This window comes from Rhinolophus sinicus, linkage group LG13, assembly GCF_036562045.2.
Source record: "Rhinolophus sinicus isolate RSC01 linkage group LG13, ASM3656204v1, whole genome shotgun sequence".
Taxonomy (NCBI): domain Eukaryota; kingdom Metazoa; phylum Chordata; class Mammalia; order Chiroptera; family Rhinolophidae; genus Rhinolophus; species Rhinolophus sinicus.
In genome coordinates, this window is record NC_133762.1 from 50,727,579 (window position 1) to 50,750,682 (window position 23,104).

General features: G+C 36.3%; 2 protein-coding genes across 10 annotated transcripts in view; one reads left to right on the forward strand and one right to left on the reverse strand.

Moving 5' to 3' along the window:
- The window catches only part of ESF1 (ESF1 nucleolar pre-rRNA processing protein homolog), a 68,233-nt gene extending 64,805 nt beyond the window's left edge, over positions 1 to 3,428 (reverse strand). The window contains exons 1-2 of one of the 3 annotated variants that reach the window (XM_019752046.2): positions 3,306 to 3,428; positions 1,286 to 1,963 (exon numbers count right to left, since the gene is read on the reverse strand). In XM_019752046.2, coding sequence (XP_019607605.2) covers positions 1,286 to 1,925 — 640 coding nt within the window. In that variant the 5' untranslated portion in view covers positions 1,926 to 1,963; positions 3,306 to 3,428. Of the gene's footprint in view, positions 1 to 1,285; positions 1,964 to 2,358; positions 2,809 to 2,858 lie in introns of those variants that run through there. The other 2 variants (XM_019752045.2, XM_074317992.1) reach the window with 2 other exon arrangements.
- Positions 3,429 to 3,498: 70 nt separating this feature from the next.
- Positions 3,499 to 23,104, forward strand: part of NDUFAF5 (NADH:ubiquinone oxidoreductase complex assembly factor 5) — a 37,601-nt gene continuing 17,995 nt past the window's right edge. For 4 of the 7 annotated variants that reach the window (XR_012491377.1, XR_012491378.1, XM_019752047.2 and 1 more), the window contains exons 1-7: positions 3,499 to 3,720; positions 6,167 to 6,207; positions 8,629 to 8,692; positions 15,814 to 15,861; positions 17,366 to 17,469; positions 20,019 to 20,058; positions 22,826 to 23,023. Coding sequence is in view for 5 of the 7 variants with exons in the window: in XM_019752047.2 (XP_019607606.2) it covers positions 3,499 to 3,720; positions 6,167 to 6,207; positions 8,629 to 8,692; positions 15,814 to 15,861; positions 17,366 to 17,469; positions 20,019 to 20,058; positions 22,826 to 23,023 (717 nt within the window). In the remaining 2 variants the exon portion in view is untranslated. Of the gene's footprint in view, positions 3,721 to 6,166; positions 6,208 to 7,593; positions 8,436 to 8,628; positions 8,693 to 15,813; positions 15,862 to 17,365; positions 17,470 to 20,018; positions 20,059 to 22,825; positions 23,024 to 23,104 lie in introns of all 7 variants that reach the window. The other 3 variants (XM_074317995.1, XM_074317994.1, XM_019752049.2) reach the window with 3 other exon arrangements.

Sequence of the window (23,104 nt, forward strand, 5' to 3'; positions counted from 1 at the left end):
TAGTAAACATGTAAATAAATATGAACTAGAATCAGATGATTCTTATTTATGTTCCAAACAGTCATTTCTAGCTATATTATCCACTCACCACATTACAGACCTTATTATCTAATCAAATGAGAATAGTGATCTCTTCTGAATATGTCCAACTATATCTCTGCTCACAAAGTTCTTTCCATTAGCATAGTCTACAAATTTTTATCTCCACATTTAATTTTTCAAAACCCCCACCCAAATAACCCTTCATCTATGAATTTTTCTTTGATTACTGTAACTTGAGTGATCTCTTCCTCCAAATTCTGTTATTCCTCTGCTGAACATCTTTCGTACTTAAAATTATTCTATTTATTATAGTTCTAATTTCTTCCACTTTAGATCTGTGCTGTCCAATATGGTAGCCAGCAACCATGTGGCAACTAAACACTTGAAATGTGGCTCATCCAACTTGAGATTAGTATGAAATAAAATGTAGAATATCCCATTAAATTTTTTATATCTATTACACACTAAAATATTTTTGGATACATTGGATTAAATAAAATATATTAATAACATTAATTTCACCTGTTTCTTTTTACTATTTAACGTTTACTAGGAAATTCAAAATTATGTATTTCTATTGTACAACGCTGCTTTCAACCAGGGCCACTGCATAGCTAAGGCTAGAAAGGCTGAAATCAAGGCCCACTTCCATTCACCAAGCTATGCACTCTGCAGGGAACCCATATTTGCCCAGGAAAAAAGAACCTGTGGCTTCACTCAAAGGTGGTGTCCCTCACCAAACTGTGAGTTCTGTGTGTCCATAAGGGCATACTTTCTTCTAATATGTACAGACATTATATAAGGTAGCAGTAGCTCTGAAAGGGGAACCATGTCTTACTCATATTCTGTTCTACCCGCCAAATATTAGTCATTAAAGTAGTTGAATGAAGGCATGAGTGAGTACCCAACTCTACTTTCTTCAGATACGACTCTTATCACTTGCTAAAAACATATAACACTTTATCCAATGAGAGAATACAGCTCTCACTAGGGCCCACCAATCAAATTCACGGTTTAGCTTCATGACTCAAATTTTCTTCTCTCTTCTAGCCATTATATAATAGCACCAAATCAAAAATTAATAATGATTATATAGTATTTTTTCTTTCGTACCTTTATACTTCCAAATAAGCACTTGACAATTCCCATTATACTATGAAAATACTTACTACATAGGCTTACTTTTTAAAAAGATCAGAATAAAAATGTAATACCAAAAAATCCTTAATTTTTTCCAACGAACCTGATTGTATTTCTCTTTTTGTCTCAGAATTCTTGACCTTGGGAGATTTCACAATTTTGGAAGTACCTGAGTCTACTGTCCTTAGTCTTCCTTTGGGACACAAGTCTGTATTATGTTGAGCAATTTCTTTTTTACCTTTTGTACTTTCTGGTGTAAATTTTTCATTATCTTCCTTGGGACTTATTTTTGAATCTACCTTCTTAGATTTGCATGAGTTTTTCGTTTTCTGAATTGTGTTAGAGCTATCTAAATCATTTTTATTTCCAGAATCCTTTTGGTTAATTTTCTTGGTTTCTTTCTTTTTCTCAACTAGATTTTTTGATTCGATTTCATTTTTAGTTTGGGGTTTTTTCTTCTTCAGTTTCTTTTGGTTTAATACTTTGTTATTTTCATCAGAGAGATCTGAATCAGAATCTGAAAGGTCATAAAAACGTTTCAAGTCCTCTGTAGTGCTGTGGTTGATGGGACGTCCTCTTTTATCCACAGCATAATTCAACTTGAACTTTTTGTCATGAAACATTCCTCGAAATCTCTTGTCAATTTTGACTTTTCGATCCTTTTCTGGCATTTCCCAAAATCTCGGGTCTTTTGTAACCCGCCTAAACCGCAGGTCACTCATTATTTCTTGTTTGGATGCCATTTTTAAATCTCTGGACAAATGCTTGAAGAAATGAAATACTAAAAGAAAACAAATGTTACAATAATGAGGAGTTAGTAATACAATTAAATTAGATGCTTTGGGGGAAAATATTAATTCATAATATAGTTTAAGTTAAATGCAAATAAAGGCAATAAGTCTAGTTTCATTTAGAAACTTATTCTGAATCGCATGCAGAAAACCAAAAACTATCATTTCAATTACAGTGCATTTGAAGAAATAAATTTAAGGCAAAAGCAAGCAGAATTCCATGGCAAATGCTTACTAGCCAATTGCACGCAATTAGAATTTCTATATTTATATTTCTATACCTGTCTGTGTTACAAATTAAAAGCTAATGTAATTAAAACATACCCAAGCCTCAACTGGTCTCATTTTTTCCTTCACATTTTGGTCCCATTCTGTTAATACTTACCTCATGCCACTTCACACAGCCTTTAGTTCCACAAGGCTAGTCTCATAACTAAACAGACCAAACTCCAGTCAGGTTTAGTTCACAAAGTTCTCTTTAGATCTGACCATCCTTTAAGAACGAGGTCAAGTCTTACTCTAGTTAATAAATATCACTTCTTGTTTTAGAAGTGACCAAGACCCAAATGGGCTGATTCTCCCTAACATATATTGGAATATAGGTGTGTACATAATTAGTATTGTTTTCTGAAAGTAGTTACTAATGGCTTACTATCTCTAGATTTGATTTTTGCAAAGAGCCAAAACAACAGTCACTGATTATTACGAGCAAAAATCAACTAATCAAACGGGGTAGTGGTGTTTTGTTTCAAAAGTAAGGCTTGACGATAAAGCTGTTCATTCTTCCCCTAAAATTGAAAACAACTTTTTACACAGAAAGAAAAATCAAAGGTTTCAATAATCCATTTACACACTTAAAAAGTTTTAATAATGGCGAGCTCTTACTAGTATGAACTTTTGATATATTAACGCATTTAAGCCTCCGAACACCGTTACGAGGTAGGTACCATTTCATCCAACTGTCAGAGGTAATGCATGATGTAAATGTTTAGAACGAGAGCACTCGACAAACGTCCGATATACAGAGGAGAGGGTGACCTGATCTCCCTCCGACGCCCGCCCTCATCTCCGTAGTCCACTCTCCCCTTATACCCACTCTCTAACAGGGGAACACCAGGGTGGCCCTAGAACAAGATCTTCCCAACTCCCAAACATCTATTTCGCCGCTGCTACAGGGCTGAGGTCCCTCTACAGGACCCTTAGGAGGACCAAGGAATCTAAAAAATGAGGCCGGAAAGGCAAGGAGGGAGGGCGCAGCCCATACGAAGCCGAAGGAGACCCTGTCAGACACAGGTTCCGCGCGCTACACTGCCCAACCCCAATTCCACTCACCTCCTCGAATCCCTCTCCGAGACTCACGTGGGACCCACACCCACAATCCTCTGCGTGACGCTCCGCCGTAACGGCACGCGAACTGGGCCAAACTACTTCACTTTTCGTCTGCGAAGAGCCCTAGAGTAATCGCCGAAGCCGCGGTGGCGCATGCGCTTGACAAGAGCGCCTGCAACTGGCGTCATCCAGAGAGATGCAGCGGGTGATGCAGCTCTGCCTCCTGTGCAGGCGACCTCCGACTGCGGGGGTTCCCGGGAAGAACATTGGTCTCAGAAAGGCCACCTCTGGCGTCTCTCCTCCGGGCAGCACCTCGCCCAGAGCCCTAAATATCTTCGACCGGGATTTGAAGAGGAAACAGAAGAACTGGGCGGCGCGGCAGCCCGAGACTATGAAGTTTGACTACCTGAAGGACGAAGTGAGTTTGCGGGTCAGGAGGGGCCGGGCGGCGCCGAGCCTCGGCTTCGGGTCCGGGAGCTCTGGTCAGTCCCCGATCGACCTCTCCTCGCGGTGTGACCTTGAGCAGCGCCTTACCTGTCTGGGCTACTGTAATCACTGAAGGGCCGGGGTCGGAGATTTGTAAGGTGCTATTCATTCGTTCATTCATTCATTCAGCAAATAGTGCTTGAGTTTGTCCAAGGCAAAGAAAGACCGCTTCCCTCATGGGCTTTCATTCTTGTGGGAAGCGAGACAGTGAACAAAAAGTGCAATTCCAGCTAAAGAAGTAAGATGAGATAATAAAGTGAAGTGGTATAATGACTGCACTGGGCAGGGAAGGCTGCTCAGGCAGAAGACTTGATGAGGAATTAGCCAAGCTGAGAGGGGAGAGGGAAGGAAGCCTTATAGGCAGAGGAAAAGACAAACGCAGAGCCCCGGAGGTCGAAATGCCTCCAATGAAGGAGAGAGGGAGAGGAGGTCAGGGAGGGCCCAGGATATTAGGGCCTTTTCTTCTCTCTCTCAGCTGCCCATTCCCTGTGGTAATCTCTGGCCACATGTGGCTATTGAGCACTTGAAACGTGACTAATCAAATTGAGATGTACTGTAAGTGTAAGTGACTTAGTATGGTAAAAGGATGTAAAATATTTCACTAATAACTTTTTATATTGATTACGTGTTGAAAATATATTTACATATTGGATTAAATAAGAGTATGTGAAAATTAAATTCTCCTGTTTCTTTTTACTTTATTTAAAGTGGCTACTAGAAAATTTTAAATTACACATGTGACTCTCATTGTTTTTCTATTGGCCAGCACTGCTGTAGAGGAATGTGAGGCTATTGAATGGTTTTAAGCAGTGGAGTAATCTGATTTATGTTATAGGAAAATCAAATTCAGATACATTAAGATCTCTGGTTTGTCTATGCTGGTTTGAGAGACCCCCTCCTTTCTGCTCAGGTGGACTAGGGACTGAGGGTTTCGTTTGAATTAAACAGGCATTACCTAGCTCAGACCTAAGTAAATGTTTCTTCCGGTTGGAGAAAAATTGAAATCAAGCATAATGAGCTCCTTCAAGTCAATGGCAACAAATACTTACTGAGCTCCTACCTTGCTTAGAGCTCTGGCCTGATCAGATGACTTTGTTCTCTGGGTTCATGATGGCATGTACTTAGAAGATTTTTGCATTCCTAACCACTCTTCAAGAAAAGCTCCTGGATTACAATTTGACTGAGGCCATGCCTATGTGCAGGACTAGAATAAATGAGATAAATTATATAAGAGTTCTTTTATAATAAATACAAGGTATTCATATTAGGAATGATGTAGAAAGTGGACTCCGCTGGGAAGACTTCTTCTGTACTTCCTCCCTTCCCTTACTTACCCCACCAAAAGCAAACACGAGTATGTTCTGAATTTTCAAGTCCTAAAAGAAACTCTGGGGTGTTTATGAGGGAATGAGTAGAATGTGGGGAATTCTATGCTCCCACATCTTTATTCCTGCCAGATGAAGCTAGCCCAGCAAAAGGAGGCACCTGCATTATGACCTCTTTTAAGTTGGGGTGGCATTGGGGAAGGGGATGGGATGTTTCTTCAGATTTGGCTGACTTTTTCTAATTGGTAAATATTGCACAGAAAAGTTGTTTACTCAACTTAGGAGTTCCATAAAATTTGTTAGTAGTCATCAGATAATAGTTTTTATTAAGTGATTAAGTTTATACACTGATCTGTAATAAACCTCAGCTAACTAAATAATTTTTCACTTTCATATACATACTTCATGCTAATGTCGGTGGACAATAATGTGCCTGTTATGTTCCTGTTGCTTTTCATCCTTGACGATCGTATAGTGCTTGGAATATAAAGGACATATACAGAGGGTGCCAAAAAAATGTATACACAGTTTAAGAAAGGAAACAACTATTAAAATTGTAATACTCAATATACACTGATAACAGAAGATGAAAAGAAGTCACGTTTGACTTCTGCAATTACAAGAGGTGCTCAAAGTGGTTACCATCAGCATCCAGATGCTTCTGATTACAGTGAACCACTGCTTGAGCAACATTGACCGAAGTGTCCACTTGTATACATTTTTTTGGCACCCCCGTGTGTGTGTGTGTGTGTGTGTGTGTGTGTGTAATATATATATGTATATGTATATGGAGAGAGACAGAGGGAGAGACAGAGAATGAATGAATGAGAATGAGATTTGTTTCCTGGGATATTTTAATTTCTTATGTTCCTATTCAGAATTTGAAAAGAAAGTTGCTGTGTTCAAATTGAAAAGGGGATAAAGGGAAGTATTTATAAACATGTTGAAACATAAGTAACCTATGGATTGTTGAATACTGGAAAAAGAGTGTTCTTCTCTGTTAAACCTACTCGTCTTAACTTGTGTACATCATTGCCTCTTGTAATCCACCAGGTTGGAAGTCGGATTGCAGACCGTGTATACGACATAGCCAGGTAGGTGATGATAAATAATAAAATACAATCAGTTTTTGACTGGAGACACGAGATTAAATGCTGAGAGCTTGATACCTGGAAAGGGAGACCTGGAAGGATTTATTACCAGGATTAGTGATTTTAATCACTCTCTAAGTCTCTCATTTTTTATGTCTAGGAGGGCAAGTTTTTTTTTCTTCATTGCTGCCTAAAAAAAAAAAAGAATGGAAGCACAACACCTAACTTCTTTCCAAGCTTCAATGACTGAACCCCTCAACTTGGCCAAAAGTCAGTAATGGAAAGATTGCTCCAAAAATAGAGATGAAGAATTGACTACATGTGAATTTTTAAGGTTTACTAAACCTAACTTTAACAACAGAACCTTTTACCATATAAGTGAAGGAGAGCCTACCTAGATTTGTTTCCCAATCAGGTTATATAAGACTGGTCATTTTATCTTAAGTATTCTTAATGGCAGTAAATGTTCTATGACAATTATATAGAGGCAGACTTGAGAAAAGAACACTTCAAGTAATTATAAAACTTTGATGGATTCGTTGCTCTGTGTCAGGCATAATGAAAGCTTTACAGATTCAGGTTTACAGTTATGTGGCAGGAACCACAATTAAATAATGGCTTTGCCGTAGAATTGCTCTGTGATGTTAGTAAATCACTTTTTGTGCTCTTTTGTTTAAAGGACATCCGTTAAATTAGACCAATATGGGATGAACTTAATTACATTTCTCTGGAAAAAAGGGAACTTTGTAAAATTACAAACTCAATCATATTTTAGATATATCCTTGCTACTTAAAATAGTCTTGGGATGAATTAATTTTGTAAGGTAAACAGCTTCACTGTTCTAAATAATCACCCCCATTTTGTCTGTTTTATTAGTTCCATTATTTTAAAGATCTGAAAAATAGCTAATTCTCTATACTATAGTCATTCCTTTGCCTGGATTTTAGGCCATTTGTGATTTAATAAATGAAACATTAAATTTTCCAAATCAGTTTGAATTTTACAATGTTTTTATGTCATAGTATTGAACAAAACACAGGTTTATGGAGAGACCTGTGATTATGGCTAACAGCATGTGTTAAACTAATAGTAACTCTTTGGAATTAAATTATTAAAAATACCAGTCTAAATGTTCTTATGCTAATGTTCTGTTATTAGAAAGAGTAGTTTATCTTGTCAGCACTGATCTTTTGATGATTTTTAAAAACTAACCCCACAGATTATTAAATGCCTTGTTATCTGAGGCTTGATACTATTTTAATCAGTGATAATAATAACTCATAACTAACTTTGTTGAGCATTTGTACTGGGCTAAATACTTTACATGCACTATTTCATAAAATTTTCTCACCAACCCTGAGGGAGGTAATAACTTTTCCATTTTATAGATGGGGAAGCAGATCCAGCAAAATTAGATCACGTGTCTCTGGTCACAGAGCAAGAAATTGCAGGCCCAGAATTTCAGCTTTCTGGTTGCAAAGCCTGTACTTCACTGTGCCATACTGCCTGTGTTCACAATCAAGATAGAGGGTGCTAGGTAAATAAACTTCTCTGTCACCAGCGGTTCTCCAACTGTGTACTGGTATTCTATATTTTTGACATATGTTTTTAACAGAAATTGAAAAAGGACTCTTTTAGCTCCAATGGTAAAAATGTTATTAGTGAGTAAAATTTTAAATTTTCTTGTCACAAGTTTTCCATTAACCTATGGCCTACAATTAGATATATGTACTGATTTAGTACGGCATGATATATTTAGAGGAGACAGCATAGCATAGAGGATAATAATTCTGGTTCAGGATTCAAACTGACTGAATTCAAATTCTGACTGCTGCTTTTTAGTTGAATGACGTTGGGTTGCCTTACATAACTCTCAGCACTTAGCATGCTGCTCCGAACCAGTAAGATTGCAGTAAAAGTTAGCTATTACTTTGTTGGTGTTTTGTTTTCTTTTTAGTTTAACATATTGATACATCGTGGTATTTCACATGATGATTTCTAAGTCATCTGCTGCCTCAACAAATTTTGAGAAAGAGATAATTAGTAAATTCTTGATAAGTATGCCTAATACTATAATGTTAATTTACATTAACTTTTTTTCATTTTTTATCTGGATATATTATCAAATTAAAATAACCCACTAAATCTGTTCTTTGAATCCATGTCATGGAGTAACTGATTAATTGTGAGGTCCTGTGAATGGCTGCACCAGACAGATTTGCTCTGTCAGGTAAGTTCTCTGGTAGATCCAGCTTGCAAGACAAGGCAGAAAAGACAGATAATAAATAAAATGTTTTGAAGTTGTGTTCATTTTCCAATTAGTTTTTATAATTTAGTAAATCATAAGCAAAATTAGATCTTAATAATTATTTTATGGACTGTGTTATTATAGACAAAACATAACTTCTGTGTCTCTTTTTTAGAGATTTCCCCCTTGCTTTGAATGTCGGTTGTGGAAGAGGTTACATAGCACAACATTTGAATAAGGTATATATATTCGATGACTTAATTTAATTTGAGACATAAAATTGGTTAATTTTAAGGAATAAATTTCCTAATCAATTACATTTTGGTTATATCAGAATTAAGATTTTTTTTAAGTTGTTGAGCCAATGGTTATTTTGTGTCCTCTTACGTATTTTTCCTTAAAGTGTGTTTGTTTTTTTTACTTTGAATCCTTTTTATACTACTGATAGTTTCTTTAACTCTATAGTTTCTTTAAATCTATATACCTAATGTACATTACTTTTTATTGCTACTTTGTTCAGATTTTTTTTACTAATTGACATTCATTTGGAAATTTGATTGAGGTAATTTTTAGCTAGGAAAAAATATTACTGTATTGTGCACATTTTTTTTTTTTGCCCAAATTGAGGGAAAAATAAGGATGCGCATTATACATGGGTAGTACTAATTCCGTATTTATATAAATGTTTTTAATTATTTATGCTCATGAGTTAAAAGTGTAACTCTAGAAATCAACAGTGATATCCGTATACAAAAATAATACCCTGGAATACGATAATTGGTTTTGCTGAACTTATGACGAACTTGCAACAACGAAGAGTTCTTGGCCTTCAATGATGTGTAAATATTGTGAATTTGTTACCAGTACATAAGATTTCTTGTACCTTGTATCTGTTCTTGTGTTTTGTAATTTTTTGTTACATAAAATTTCTTGTACCATAATATGTTAAAAAATAAATGCTAAAATTTCTTTATAATACAAAAGACAAGTACCTAAATGAAAACAAATAAAAATTTGAATTAAAAAATTAAAATGAAAGATTCTTTCCCCTGAAAGTTTGGGCCAAAAACATGGGTGTGCATTATACACGGGAGCACATTATACGCAGCAAAATACGGTAATTTCAGTGTGATTAAACAAATATTAATTTTTTTTTAAATTAAATTTATTGGGGTGACAATTGTTAGTAAAATTACATAGATTTCAGGTGTACAATTCTGTATTACATCATCTATAAATCCCATTGTGTGTGCATCACCCAGAGTCAGTTCTCCTTCCATCACCATATATTTGATCCCCCTTACCCTCATCTCCCACCCCTCACCCCCCACCCCCCTAACACTCTGGCAACCACCAAACCATTGTCTGTGTCTATGAGTTTCTGTTTCTCATTTGTTTGTCTTGTTCTTTTGTTGCTTTTGGTTTATATACCACATATCAGTGAAATCACATGGTTCTCTGCTTTATTTCGCTCAGCATTACACTCTCAAGATCCATCTATGCTGTCACAAATGTTCCTATATCATCTTTTCTTACTGCTGAATAGTATTCCATTGTGTATATATACCACAATTTCTTCATCCATTCATCTATCGAAGGACATTTTGGTTGTTTCCATGTCTTGGCATCTGTAAACAAAGCTGCAATGAACATTGGAGCACACGTGTCTTTATCTATAAATGTTTTCAGATGTTTTGGGTAGATACCCAGGAGAGGGATTGCTGGGTCATATGGCAATTCTATTCGTAATTTTTTGAGGAACCTCCACACCGCCTTCCATAACGGCTGCACCAGTCTGCATTCCCACCAACAGTGTATGAGGGTTCCTTTTTCTCCACAGCCTCTCCAACATTTGTTACTATTTGTCTTGTTGATGATCGACATTCTGACTGGGGTGAGGTGATATCTTATTGTGGTTTTGATTTGCATTTCTCTGATGATTAGTGATGTTGAGCATTTTTTCATATGTCTATTTGCCATTTGTATGTCCTCTTTGGAGAAATGTCTCTTCAAGTCCTCTGCCCATTTTTCAATTGGGTTGTTTGTTTTTTTGTTGTTGAGTTGCATGAGTTCCTTGTATATTCTGGATACTAGCCCCTTATCGGAGGCACTGTTTGCAAAAATCTTCTCCCATTCAGTTGGTTGCCTCTTTATTTTGTCAATGGTTTCTTTTGCTGTGCAGAAGCTTTTAAGTTTCATATAGTCCCATTCATTTATTTTAGCTTTTACTTCCCTTGCCTTTGGAATCAAATTCATGAAGTGCTCTTTGAACCCAAGGTCCATAAGTTTAGTACCTATGTTTTCTTCTATGCAGTTTATTGTGTCAGGTTTTATGCTTAAGTCTTTGATCCATTTTGAATTAACTTTGGTACATGGTGACAAATAGCAGTCCAGTTTCATTCTTTTGCACATGGCTATCCAATTCTCCCAGTTCAATATCAGCAAATCAATTAACGTGACACCACATAAAGTAAAAATCATATGGTCATATCAAGAGATGCAGAAAAAGCATTTAAAAAAAATCCAGCATTTGTTTATGATAAAAACTCTCAGCAAAGTGGGAATAGAGGGAACATATCTCAACATAATAAAGGCTGTATATGACAAACCCACAGCTAATATCATACTCAATGGGGAAAAGCAAAAAGCATTCTCCTTAAGATCAGAAATAAGACAAGGATGCTCACTTTCACCCCTTTTATTAAACATAGTACTAGAAGTCCTAGCCACAGCAGTCAGACAAGAAAAAGTACTGAAAGGCATCCCAATGGGAAAGGAAGATGTAAAACTCATTATTTGCAGATGACACGATACTATATAGAAAGAACAGCAAAGACCACCAAAAAACTATTAGAACTGATCAATGAATTCAGTAAAGTAGCAGGATACAAAATTAATGTTCAGAAATTGGCTGCGTTTTTATACACCAATAACTATCAGAAAGTGAAATTAAGAAAACAATCCCTGCCGGCCCAGTGGCTCAGGTGGTTGGAGCACCACGCCCCTAACACTGAGTTCTCCTGTTCAATTCCCATGTAGGCCAGTGAGCTGCGCCCGCTACAGCTAAGATTGTGAACAACAGCTCTCCCTGGAGCTGGGCTGCCGTGAGCAGCCAGAGTTGGCATGGGCTGCTGTGGGCTACTGTGTGCTGCCATGAGTGGCTGGCAGCCATCATGAGTGGCTAGCAGCCAGCGAGAGCTGCCATGAGCTGCTGTGAGCGGCCGACCGATGACCGACTGCCTCAGTCCGGGGGGGAGCGCAAGGCTCATAATACCAGCATGGGTCAGGGAGCAGCGTCCTACACTAGACTGAGAAACAACATCTTGAACTGGAGTGGGGGTGGGGGGGTAGGGGGAAGAAAGGGAGAAAAAAAAAGAAAATAATCCCATTTACAATTGTATCAAAAAACAAAACAAAACCTAGGAATAAATTTAACCAAGGAAGTAAATGACCTATACCCAGAAAATTATAAGACATTTAAGAGAGAAATTAAAGAAGATACAAATAAATGGAAGCATATATCATGTTCACGGATAGGAAGAATTAATATAGTTAAAAATGTCCACACTACCCAAAGCAATCTATAGATTCAAGGCAATCCCTATCAAACTACCAATGGCATTTTTCACAAAACTAGAACAATTAATCCTAAAATTTATATGGAATCATAAAAGACCCTAAATAGGCACAGCAATCCTGAGAAAGAACAAAGCTGGAGGTATCATGCTATCTGATATCAAATTATACTACAAGGCCATAGTAATCAAAACAGCATATATTGGCATAAAAACAGACACGTAGATAAAAGGAACAGGGTACAATTGAGAAATAAATCCATGCCTATATGGTTATTTAATCTATAACAAAGGAAACAAGATTATACACTGCGGTAGAGACAGTCTGATCAACAAATGGTTCAGGGAAGACTGGACAGGCACATGCCAAAAAATGAAACTGGACCACCTTCTTATTCCATATACAAGAATAAACTCAAAATGGATTAAAGGCTTACATGTAAGACCCGAAAACATAAAACTTCCATAAGAAAATATAGGAAGTAAACTCGCAAACATTACCCTTGTTAATATTTTTACTGATGTATCTCCTTGGGCAAGGGAGACAAAAGAAAAAATAAACAAATGGGACTACATCAAACTAAAAAGGTTTTTCATAGCAAAGGAAACCATCAACAAAACAAAAAGACATACTATTGAATGGAAGAAGATATTTGTCAGTGATACATCTGATGAGGGTTACTATCCAAAACTATAAAAGCACTCATACAACTCAACACCAAATAAAAACAAACAAACAAAAAACCCCATCCAATTAACAAATTAGCAGAGGACCTGAATAGACATTTCTCCAAAGACGACATACAGATGGCCAATAGACATTTGAAAAACAATGCTCACTAATCATCAGAGAAATGCAAATAAAAATCACAATGAGATATCCTCACACCTATCAGAATGACCATCATCAATAAATAATCAAACAACAAGGCAAAGATGTGGAGAAAAGGGAATCTCTGTGCACTGCTGATGGGATTGCAAATTGGTGCAGCCACTGTGGAAAACAGTATGGAGTTTCTTTAAAAAAATTAAAAAATCCAAAACACTAATTCGAAAAGATATATGCACCGCTGTGGTTACTGCAGCAGTACCGTATTTCCCCGAAAATGAGACCTAACCGGAAAATAAGTCCTAGCATGATTTTTCAGGATGCTCGTAATATAAGCCCTACGCCAAAAATAAGTCCCAGTTAAGATCGTCAGCCAGATGGATGCATTCAGTACGTCCATTGCAATACATGATGGATGTATTGAATTATAAAATAATAATATTAATATATAATTAAATAAAATAAATAATATTGGCATTAATACTTAAAATAAATGATAATATAAATTATAATTATTTGTAAATACCCAAGTGGTTGCCTTTGGATGAGAAGTAAACACCTATATAAACAGATGAACTCGAGACTTTTGCCAAATGACCAATTGGAGTACAGACAGCGCACGAGTAACGTGCACACTTGATAACAAACAGACATGGTTGTGTCTAATATGAATCTTCATAATTCAATACGTCATGTGTTGTAATGGACGTAATTAATGCACTTGTGTGAAATAAAGAAACATTTTCTGAATTTTGGTGCCTGCAATTTTTCATTGCTTTTGTGTGGACAATCATTCTTAACTGTCATCATTTTTGTTGCCACTCCTGTCTTGTAAGTCTTCAATTGACACTTGATTTAATGGTAGATTTAAAGGGAATAATATTTTGACCCCCAGACAAGATGAGTGCAAAAAGAGAGCTATTCCGTCAAGTACAAGAAAGGAATCATGGAGGACTCCCGGAGCAAGAATCTTATGGCTTTTTGTAAAGAGAAGAAATTGGATCTCTGAATGGTCCGAAAATGGCGAGCAGAGTACGATAAACTCAGTCAACAGGTGGACGAGGGAAATGCTAAGAAGCGCAAGTGTGGATCAGGTCAGCAACCATTATTTCCTGAGCTGGAAGACATCATCTGTGAATGGATTGCTGACAGCAGAACAAAGGCTTTGGTTGTGCACAGGGCTGATACTCAAGCATTTGCCCTTGCAATGGCACCACAGTTAGAAATATTCCCAGAAGAATTCAAGCATCACAACACTGGCTGGATGGCTTCCTTCAGTAATATGAACTGTCTCTAAGATCGACAACACTGTTCAGTCTGGAAGATTCTGAAGTTATTAAACGTGTCCTTTGTTGATGGCATCGATTTTTCTAAATACCAACTCTCCAACATGATTGCTATGGATGAAGTTGCAGTGTTTATGGGCCAAGGATCTCAAACGACAATTGATCAGAGGGGTGCCTCGTCAATCTACATTCCCTCCACTGGTTACGAAGTGCACGTGTTACCTGTATTTTGGCAGTTCATCTGGATGGAAAGAAAGCCCCACCTCTAATCATCACTAAGGGCACGGAAGATAAGGTTGAATGTGTTTCAGGCATTTATGTTCTTGAAACCGAAAAAGGAGTTATAAGGAAGTGGGTCAATTTAATGCTGCCACTTGTTTTGCAAAGTGGCCAAAGAGGTCTGCTAGTGTGGGATTCAGCCAGCACTCACCATGCTAAAGACATGAACTTCCATGCAGAGAGAAGAATAGATCAAATAATGATTCCCTCAGGAATGACTGCTTATCTCCAGACTCTTGATGTTGCAATAAGCAAGCCATTCAAGGACCATTTGCATGTGGAAATCAATGACTACATTGGAAATAGAATGGAGAAAAATCAGCGTGGAAACTTTGTGAAGCCTAGTCTGCAAGAAGTCATGACTTGGGTGAAGAATTCATGGGATAAAAATCACTGACAGCTGTGCTGCCAATGCACTTACAAGCAGGCTACATGGACAAGAAGTGCTCATTTAAGGAGAGCTCTGTTGCTGGACATGAGAGATTGGGGCCAATGGTTCTACAGGAAATGGAGTCGCAAGAAATTCAAGCTGAAATTCAGAGTTTGGAGAGTTATGACGACATTCCAGAATAAGATGACATGACTGTATTTGAATAAATGTAGATTTTTGTGCATGAATAAATATAGATTGTTGTACATGAAAAAAATGAGACATCCCCTGAAAATAAGCCCTAAAGCGTCTTTTGGAGCAAAAATTAATATAAGACCTAGTCTTATTTTCGGGGCAATACAGTAACTCCTGGCATATTATGCTTTGGAAAAGTTAATACTCAAGGCTTAACCCAGTGATGGAAGGATGTTGATTTTTTTTTTTTAAGATTTTGTTGGGGAAGGGGAACAGGACTTTATTAGGTAACAGTGTGTACTTCCAGGCCTTTTTTCCAAGTCAAGTTGTTGTCCTTTCAATCTTAATTGTGGAGGGTGCAGCTCAGCTCCAGGTTCAGTTGCTGTTGCTAGTTGTAGGGGGCACAGCCCACCATCCCTTGCGGGACTTGAGGAATCGAACTGGCAGCCTTGTGGTTGAGAGCCCACTGGCCCATGTGGGAATAGAGCCAGCAGCCTTCAGAGTTAGGAGCATGGAGCTCTAACAGCCTGAGCCACCGGGCTGGCCCCGGGTGTTGATTATTTATACCTGTGTTCTCTATTTTCTTAAATATAGTTTAATATATTAAATATAAATTTGGCTGCATATATTTAATCTGTGTATATGTATTATTAAAGTTATTTATGTACCATACTGATTTTATGCAGAAAAATATCCTTGCAAAGCTGAAAATTAATCTGTAGCTATCACATTCTCCTTTAGCAATTTCAACATTTGTTTTATTATTACTGAATTTTTGTGTATTTGTTTTTGTATTATCTGATCAGCTTTAATTATTTTATTGCAGGAAACTGTTGGGAAGTTTTTCCAAGCAGACATAGCAGAACATGCTTTGGTAGGTAGCTTTTTAACACTATTGGTTTCTGATCTCCTGGTTTGATTTTTAGTTCTTTATTTCTTTATTTTTATTTCCTTCAAAATGAAAGTAGCTTTTTAAAAATTGTTATAAATATATCACACAAAAAAAGAATTAAACAATACAAGAAATATAAAGGTAAAAAGAAAAATCACCCCTAGTCCCAACACTCCCACCAGAGGCCTCCACTGGTGACATTTTGTTCTCCCCCTTTGTAGATGTATAACTATATCCGCAACATATAGTTTTATATAGATGGTATTATGCTAACATACCATGTTTTTCACAGAATATCATTCTTTTTATATTAGTGAATAGCATACACGCACACACCATCTTTATAAATGGTATGGTATTCCAATATGTGAATATTCCGTAGTTTATTTAGCTAAATTTGTATTGAAGGACAGTTATATTTTTAGTTTCTCAATAACCAATACTGTCATGAACATCATCATATAAAGCAACTTGGTGTGTTTGATTTCTTTTTCTCCCTAGGAATAAATTCCTAACAGTGGAATTTATGGATTCCAGACTAACCTTAGAAAGATTGAATAATAACATTATATGAAAGTACTTTTTTCTTCTTCTCTTTGGCAACATTGGGCCAGTTGTTTTTGTTTTTGTCAATCTGGTAGGCAGAAAGTAGAATCTCGTTATTTTTACTTGGATTTCTTTGATCACTAGTACAACCAAAACAGCTGTTGATAAATCTTTTGGCTACTTATATTTGGCTATCGGTATTTTTTAATTTGTGAATTTTGTAAGTAATCTTGTAATCTTGTAATCTTGTGATGTGCCTGTGCCTTGTCCTTTATCTATGTTAGCCTTGGTGTATTTTTATTTTAGATGGTTTGTAAGAGCTTATTTTTGAGGGATATTAATCTTTCATCAATTATGTTGTAAATACCTTCTCAAGTATGTTGTTTACATTATTGATTGCTTTTGAGAAGTTTTTTTTAAAATTAATTTATCATCAGATCTACCAGTCTTTTCCTTTACAGTTTCTGGCTTTTGAGTCATGTTTACTTAGGTATTTTCTCTGAAGAATATAAACATTTTCATCCATATTTTCATCTGGTACTTTTATGGCTTCAATTATTCTCTGAAACTTTTAGCTTTCTGAGATTTGTTTTGGTGTGAGATAAGTATCCTGTTCATGTTTTTCCAACCGGCTAGCCAGTTTTTATGGCTGGTGCTAAGTGTCATCTAAGAAATATTTTTTTGAGTGCCTTCTCTGTGGCTCCTTTTTTTTTTTTTTGGAAGGTATAGAAACTGCCAAGTATGTACGACATTGATTTAGGTTTAACAAACAGTGGTTGTATTAATAATTGAGATTTTATTGTATTTTATTTTTTAATTCAAAAAGGCCTTCAATTCTTTAATTTTAACATTAAGGTAGATTCAGTGATGTAGTATATTTTCACGTGAGGAATAATAATTTTATATAAATGTTTTTGAACTTCTATTTTTTAACCATTAGAAAAATACCTTAGAAACGGAAATTCCTACTGTCAGTGTTTTAGCTGATGAAGAATTCCTTCCTTTCAGAGAAAATACATTTGACCTGGTGGTTAGCAGTTTAAGGTTGGTAATCCATTTGTACTTTAAAAAAATAAATGTTATTAATAGATAATTTATGCTATAAAGCTTTAATATTATAAGGTAAAGAAAATAGATAGTAGAGTAAATTCTTAATACCTTTTTTGTTATTGTTGTTAAAGTCACAAACCAGTTTTCTTGGTTTATAAGCTGTAATATTTCTCTGGTAAAGAACTATGGATTATATCTCCCTAGTGGAGATAATGTGATATAATATCTCAAGGCATTTTTTTTTCCCCTCAACTTTCCTTAATTTGCTAAAGCTCATCTGTGATAGAAGCATTTGCCTTTCCTCCCCAATGTAACTTAGTATTCTGGAATTGATATCGATGGGGGCAGGAGTATTCTGATTCCAATATTCCAATGTTAGATCACCCTTATGAACTCAGTCTTATTTCCTTCAGTAAATAAGGGAAAGCTGGCATTTCCTTCAATTTTAATTCTTCTACACAGTAATGTAGTTCTAAAGGATACTGTTTTTCCCTTTGTGCTTTCTGCCATGTCCCTCTACGTTTATTACAAGCATGTTTTATAGATATTTATTGAATAAATTATATTATGCAAAGCACTGAGCTAGATGCTTTGGGGGAGTACAAAAATGAATTCAAACAGGAATCCTGTCCTCAAAGAACTTGGTATCTAATAGAGAAAATAAAATATTCTGTATGGTACCTTATTCTCCTTCCCTCTTGTTGTCAGATTTTCTTTCAAAGATTCAACATGCTCAGAACAACCCTTCTGACACCTGTTTTTAGGGTGACTAATCATTGTGGTTTGCCCCTGACTTTTCCAGTGTTAGCACTGAAAGGCCTGTGTCCAGGAAACCCCTCAGTCCCAAGCAACCTGGGAAAATTGGTCACCCTTGCTGTTCTTGAGTGCCTTCAGTGACTTTGTGACTTCTCCCTGCTTTTTGACGTGTGCTGAACAAATTTAGAAAAGTGTTCACAATCTTTTGCTGAAAAAATTTTGATAAACACTGAGAATCTATCATGAAATGAAAAACATTACAGGGCCTTGGTCTAAGGGAAAGAAGGAAGTCAGAACCTGAATTTTAACTTAGGCTCATCTGCTTGCTCTTTGCAAGTAACTGATTCTGTTGCTTTCAGTTTCCCCACAGGTGTGACAGAGCTTAAAATATGACCTCCTTAATTTTTAAAGTATGTAACAGTTGTTAGAAAGCATTATGAAAGATAACTGTGAGCTTAATACAGTATGGTATGAAATAGGTATTCAGTGTTGTCCTGGAAATCAGCATAAGAGGTTGCCCACTCCACCAGGAAAGTGTGACTGTATTCTATGGAGACTGTGATTCTTGTCATCACATGTCATGACGTGCTGGGAGAGGGTAGATGGGGTCAAAAGACAATGCAAGAGGTTTCTTCAATTAAGTTTTCAGTATATAGCGCTCTGGATTTATTTGGTTGTTTTTTTTCTGTTATGATCTTAAAAAATACAGGGTGTTATATATATATAGGGTGTGGTGATTAACATTTAAGATCTACTCTCTAAAAAACCTTCAAGCATATAACACAGTGTTGTTATTTATAGTCACCATTCTGTGCATTAGATCCCCAAATATTATTTATTTTATAGCTGGGAATTTATACCCTTTGACCAACATCTCCTCGTTTCTCTCAACCCCCAGCCCCTGGCAACCACCATTCTACTCTGTTTCTGTGTGTTTGGCTTTTTTAGATTCCACATATAAATGAGAACTTAGAGTATTTTTTTGTTTGACTTATTTCATCTGGCATAATGCCCTCAATGTCCATCCATATTGTCCCAAAAGCCAGGATTTCCTTCTTTTTTATTGCTGAGTAATATTGCTGTGTAATATTACGTATCTATACCATATTTTTATCCATTTTTCCATTAATGGATACTTAGGTTGTTTCTGTATCTTGGCTATTGTGAAAAACACTGCACTGAACATGGGGGTACAGATATCTCTTCGAAATAGTGTTTTCATTTCCTTCAGCTGTATACCCAGAAGTGTGATTGCTGGATTATATGGTAGTTCAATTTTTAATTTTTTCAGGAACGTCCATACTGTTTTCTATGACAGCTATACCAGTTTATATTCTCACCAACAATGCACAATGATTCCCTTTACTCCACATCTTTGCCAGCATTTGTTATCTCTTGTCGTTTTGATAATAGCTATCCTAATAGGTATAAAATAATGTCTCATTGTGGTTTTGATTTGCATTTCCCAAATGATTAGTGATGCTGAGCATCTTTTTATGTTTTCTTTGGAAAATTGATTTTTACTTTATTCAGTGAAAACTAATCGGACAGATAATCGTATCAGCAAAGTGAATACTGTCACATTTTCTAGTGTGACAGAAGGAACGTTTTTCCCCTAGGAATATTTTTTATTTTAAAACTTTTATGAATACAATCAGTGATTTTTTTTTTATGCAGTTTCATACTTAAAGTTAACACTTTTTTGTGGCTTATCATTATACTAGTGATACTTATACTAATTAATTATATGAATTAAGCTAGAACAAATACGTGTTTTCATATTTTAGTTTGCATTGGGTGAATGACCTTCCTAGAGCACTGGAACAGGTAAGAAACTTAATGTTGATTCTGATAGCCTGTGTTATTTATTATCAGAAACCTATAGATGTTTCTTTTTTTACATGGAAACATATAGATGTTTTCTGTTTTATACTTCTGACAATTGGAAATGGAAGCAAATCAAGTATTATCTTCTGTGGGTCAGATATACTTGGTGCCCTTTGGCATATTAAGTACATTGGGTGATTTCCCCCCTTCCTGGGATTCAAGAAATCTAATTATGGAGCTATTTTAAATATATATGAAAATTTCACTAAGTTGTACAAAATAATATTGATATCATGAGACATTTTCTGAGTGGGTTTCTTTTCCTCCTTAATGGCCTATAAATATTTTATGGGTAGGAACCTATTTGTTTATATTTGTTTCTTCCCCATGCCTTATACTTAGTGCTGGATAAATGTTTGTTGGTTGATATTTATTACTGAACAGATGAGTGGTAGGTAAAAAGCATTGTGTTTAGAGGAGAGAAGGAGATCACTGTGGCTTGAAGCTGCCAAGAAAGCTTCAAGAGGAAGGAGTTACTTGAATGGGGCCTTACAGCATAGGTCAGATTTGGAGGAGGAAGGTGTTCCAGCAAGGCAGAATCAGGGTAGTGGGAGGTGTAAGAGCCTCAGGAGCATGAAAGAACAAAGAGGAAGCCTGTTTGGAGAATAAGCGTAGTGCTGGGAGATGAGGTATATTGGGACTAGATTTAGGAGGACTTTGGTGATAGATTAAGGAATTTGGAGTTTATTCTTTATGTGGTTCAGAGCCACTGAGAATTTTGAAGAGGAAAATGACATGATTAAAAAGGTGGAGGGCTGCATAATAACTACCATATCTTAAGCACATACTATTTGCCAGCCACTATGCTCTGTTTCATATATGTGTTCAATAACTCTGCAAGGTAGTATCTTCATTTTGCTGATTAGGAAACCGATGCCAGAAGTTGGTTAAGTTAAAGAGATAAACTAAACCTCGGTGGCAGTGGTGGGAGTTAAAAGGAAGAGAGGTATTTAAGACTGTGCAAAGAAAGTATCGACAGTTTGGTGGATAGTTAGATCTGAAGATCAGACAGAGGGAGGAGTAAACCTCACCTTCAAGTTTTGAGTCTGGATGTCTGGGAGAATGATTAGTAAAAGTCGAGAAAGAATGGTAAGCATCATAAAGGGAATAGGAAATGGTAATGAACAGAAATATGGCGATTGGAAAGGGGAGTTGGTTTGAGAATAAGGGTTGTATGTGTGGTGGATGTGTTGGAGGGCTAAGTTTGCCAAGCGATGAAAGTCCATGGCACAGGAAGTTGAAGATGAGTTGAGAGTTCTGGAAAGATATCCAAGCTAAAGCTAAAAATTGGAAGGTCATCATTGTGAAATCCATGAGACTTGATAAGTCCTCTGAGGTTGAGAGAAGCTGCAGAGAGCTGAGAACTAAATCTTAGGTATGTGCTATATTATATTAGAGCGTGGTGACTAGACAAGGTAGTAAGGCCAAAGGGGTAGGAGGGAAGAAACCAAGGATGTTACGGTTGGTTTGCTTATGTACTGTGTTGTAATTGCTTCAGATTTTGTAATAAATATATTTTTATATTTTGTAATATACAATATTATAAAACAATATTTTGTAATAAATATATAAATGACATTTAATATAAATTCAAAATGGATACTTTGATTAGAAGAGCCTACTGTGATTTGGGTTCTGGTTTACTTCAGAATCATCCTTTCCTGTAATGTTCTTTGTTGCTGAGAATAGCCAGAGTCAAAACTAGTTACAGATTGTAGTTCTAAGTGAGTCAGTGAGTAAACATGGGATTTTGGAATTCATTCCAGCCACTATTTTGCTTAATTTATCGATTAAAAAGTGTTTTTGTTTTCAAGCTAGAAAATAAGTTAGTTGCTTCTCCTTAAGAACTAATGTGTTTCTTGGTTAATGTTGTAAATCATATTGGTTTCTCTATAAATTAACTTTTTTTGCTTATCAGGCCACCTCAGCTTAGTGGTTTAAAACAATTTACTTAGCTTACAATTTTGTGGGTTGGGAATTTGGGCTGGACTTAGGAAATTCTTCAGGTTCTGGCTTGGCTCAGCCATGTGTCTGTGATCTGCTGCTCGATTGTCTTGGGGCTTGCTGGTCAAGGATGGCCTCAGCTGGGACACCTGGCCGATCCAGCTCTGCGTGTCCCTCATCCTTCACCAGCCTAGCTTGTTCACAACATGGGGGCCAGACAGGGCTCCATGAGAGCAGGTGGAAATGCAAGGCCATTTGAGACCTTGGCTTGACACCGACACACTGTCACTTACACTCCATTCCTTTGGCCAAAGCAAGTCACAAGGCCAGCCCAGATTCAAGGAGAGGGGAAATAGGCTCCATGTCTTAATGGAGTTGTTACAAAGTGGTATTTCAGAGGGCACAAATACAGGGAAACTTGTGATTTTTGCAGTATACCACACTATAATTTTTTTCTTTCAGTATTTTTCTGATTATAAAAGTAAGTTGTATCTGTTAGAAAATTTTAAAATATACAACATATGTTATAGATACTAATACTATAAATGTATGTGTTGTCTATCTTTACAACAATATCTTACTGCAATGCCTTTCTGACAGTTATTTCCTTAGGTGCTGTTTATTAAATTATCTTAAATTATCTGATTATTAATTTGACAGAATGAAAATGGTACTCAAAATATTGATTTAGACACCATATGTTTATTCTTTTAATGTTTTTGAATATAAAATTTTAAAAAGTTTTGTTTTGTATTTATTACAGATTCATTATGTTTTAAAGCCAGATGGGGTTTTTATCGGTGCAATGTTTGGAGGTGACACACTCTATGAACTTCGGTGTTCATTACAGTTAGCAGAAACGGAAAGGGAAGGAGGATTTTCTCCACACGTGTCTCCTTTTACTGCTGTCAATGACCTAGGACATCTACTTGGGAGAGCTGGCTTTAATACACTGACTGTGGTAACTATCAAGAGACTCAAGTAACGCATTAATTACACAGTTTAGAAACATCTTTTAAAGATAGAAAACTGAAGCTATTGA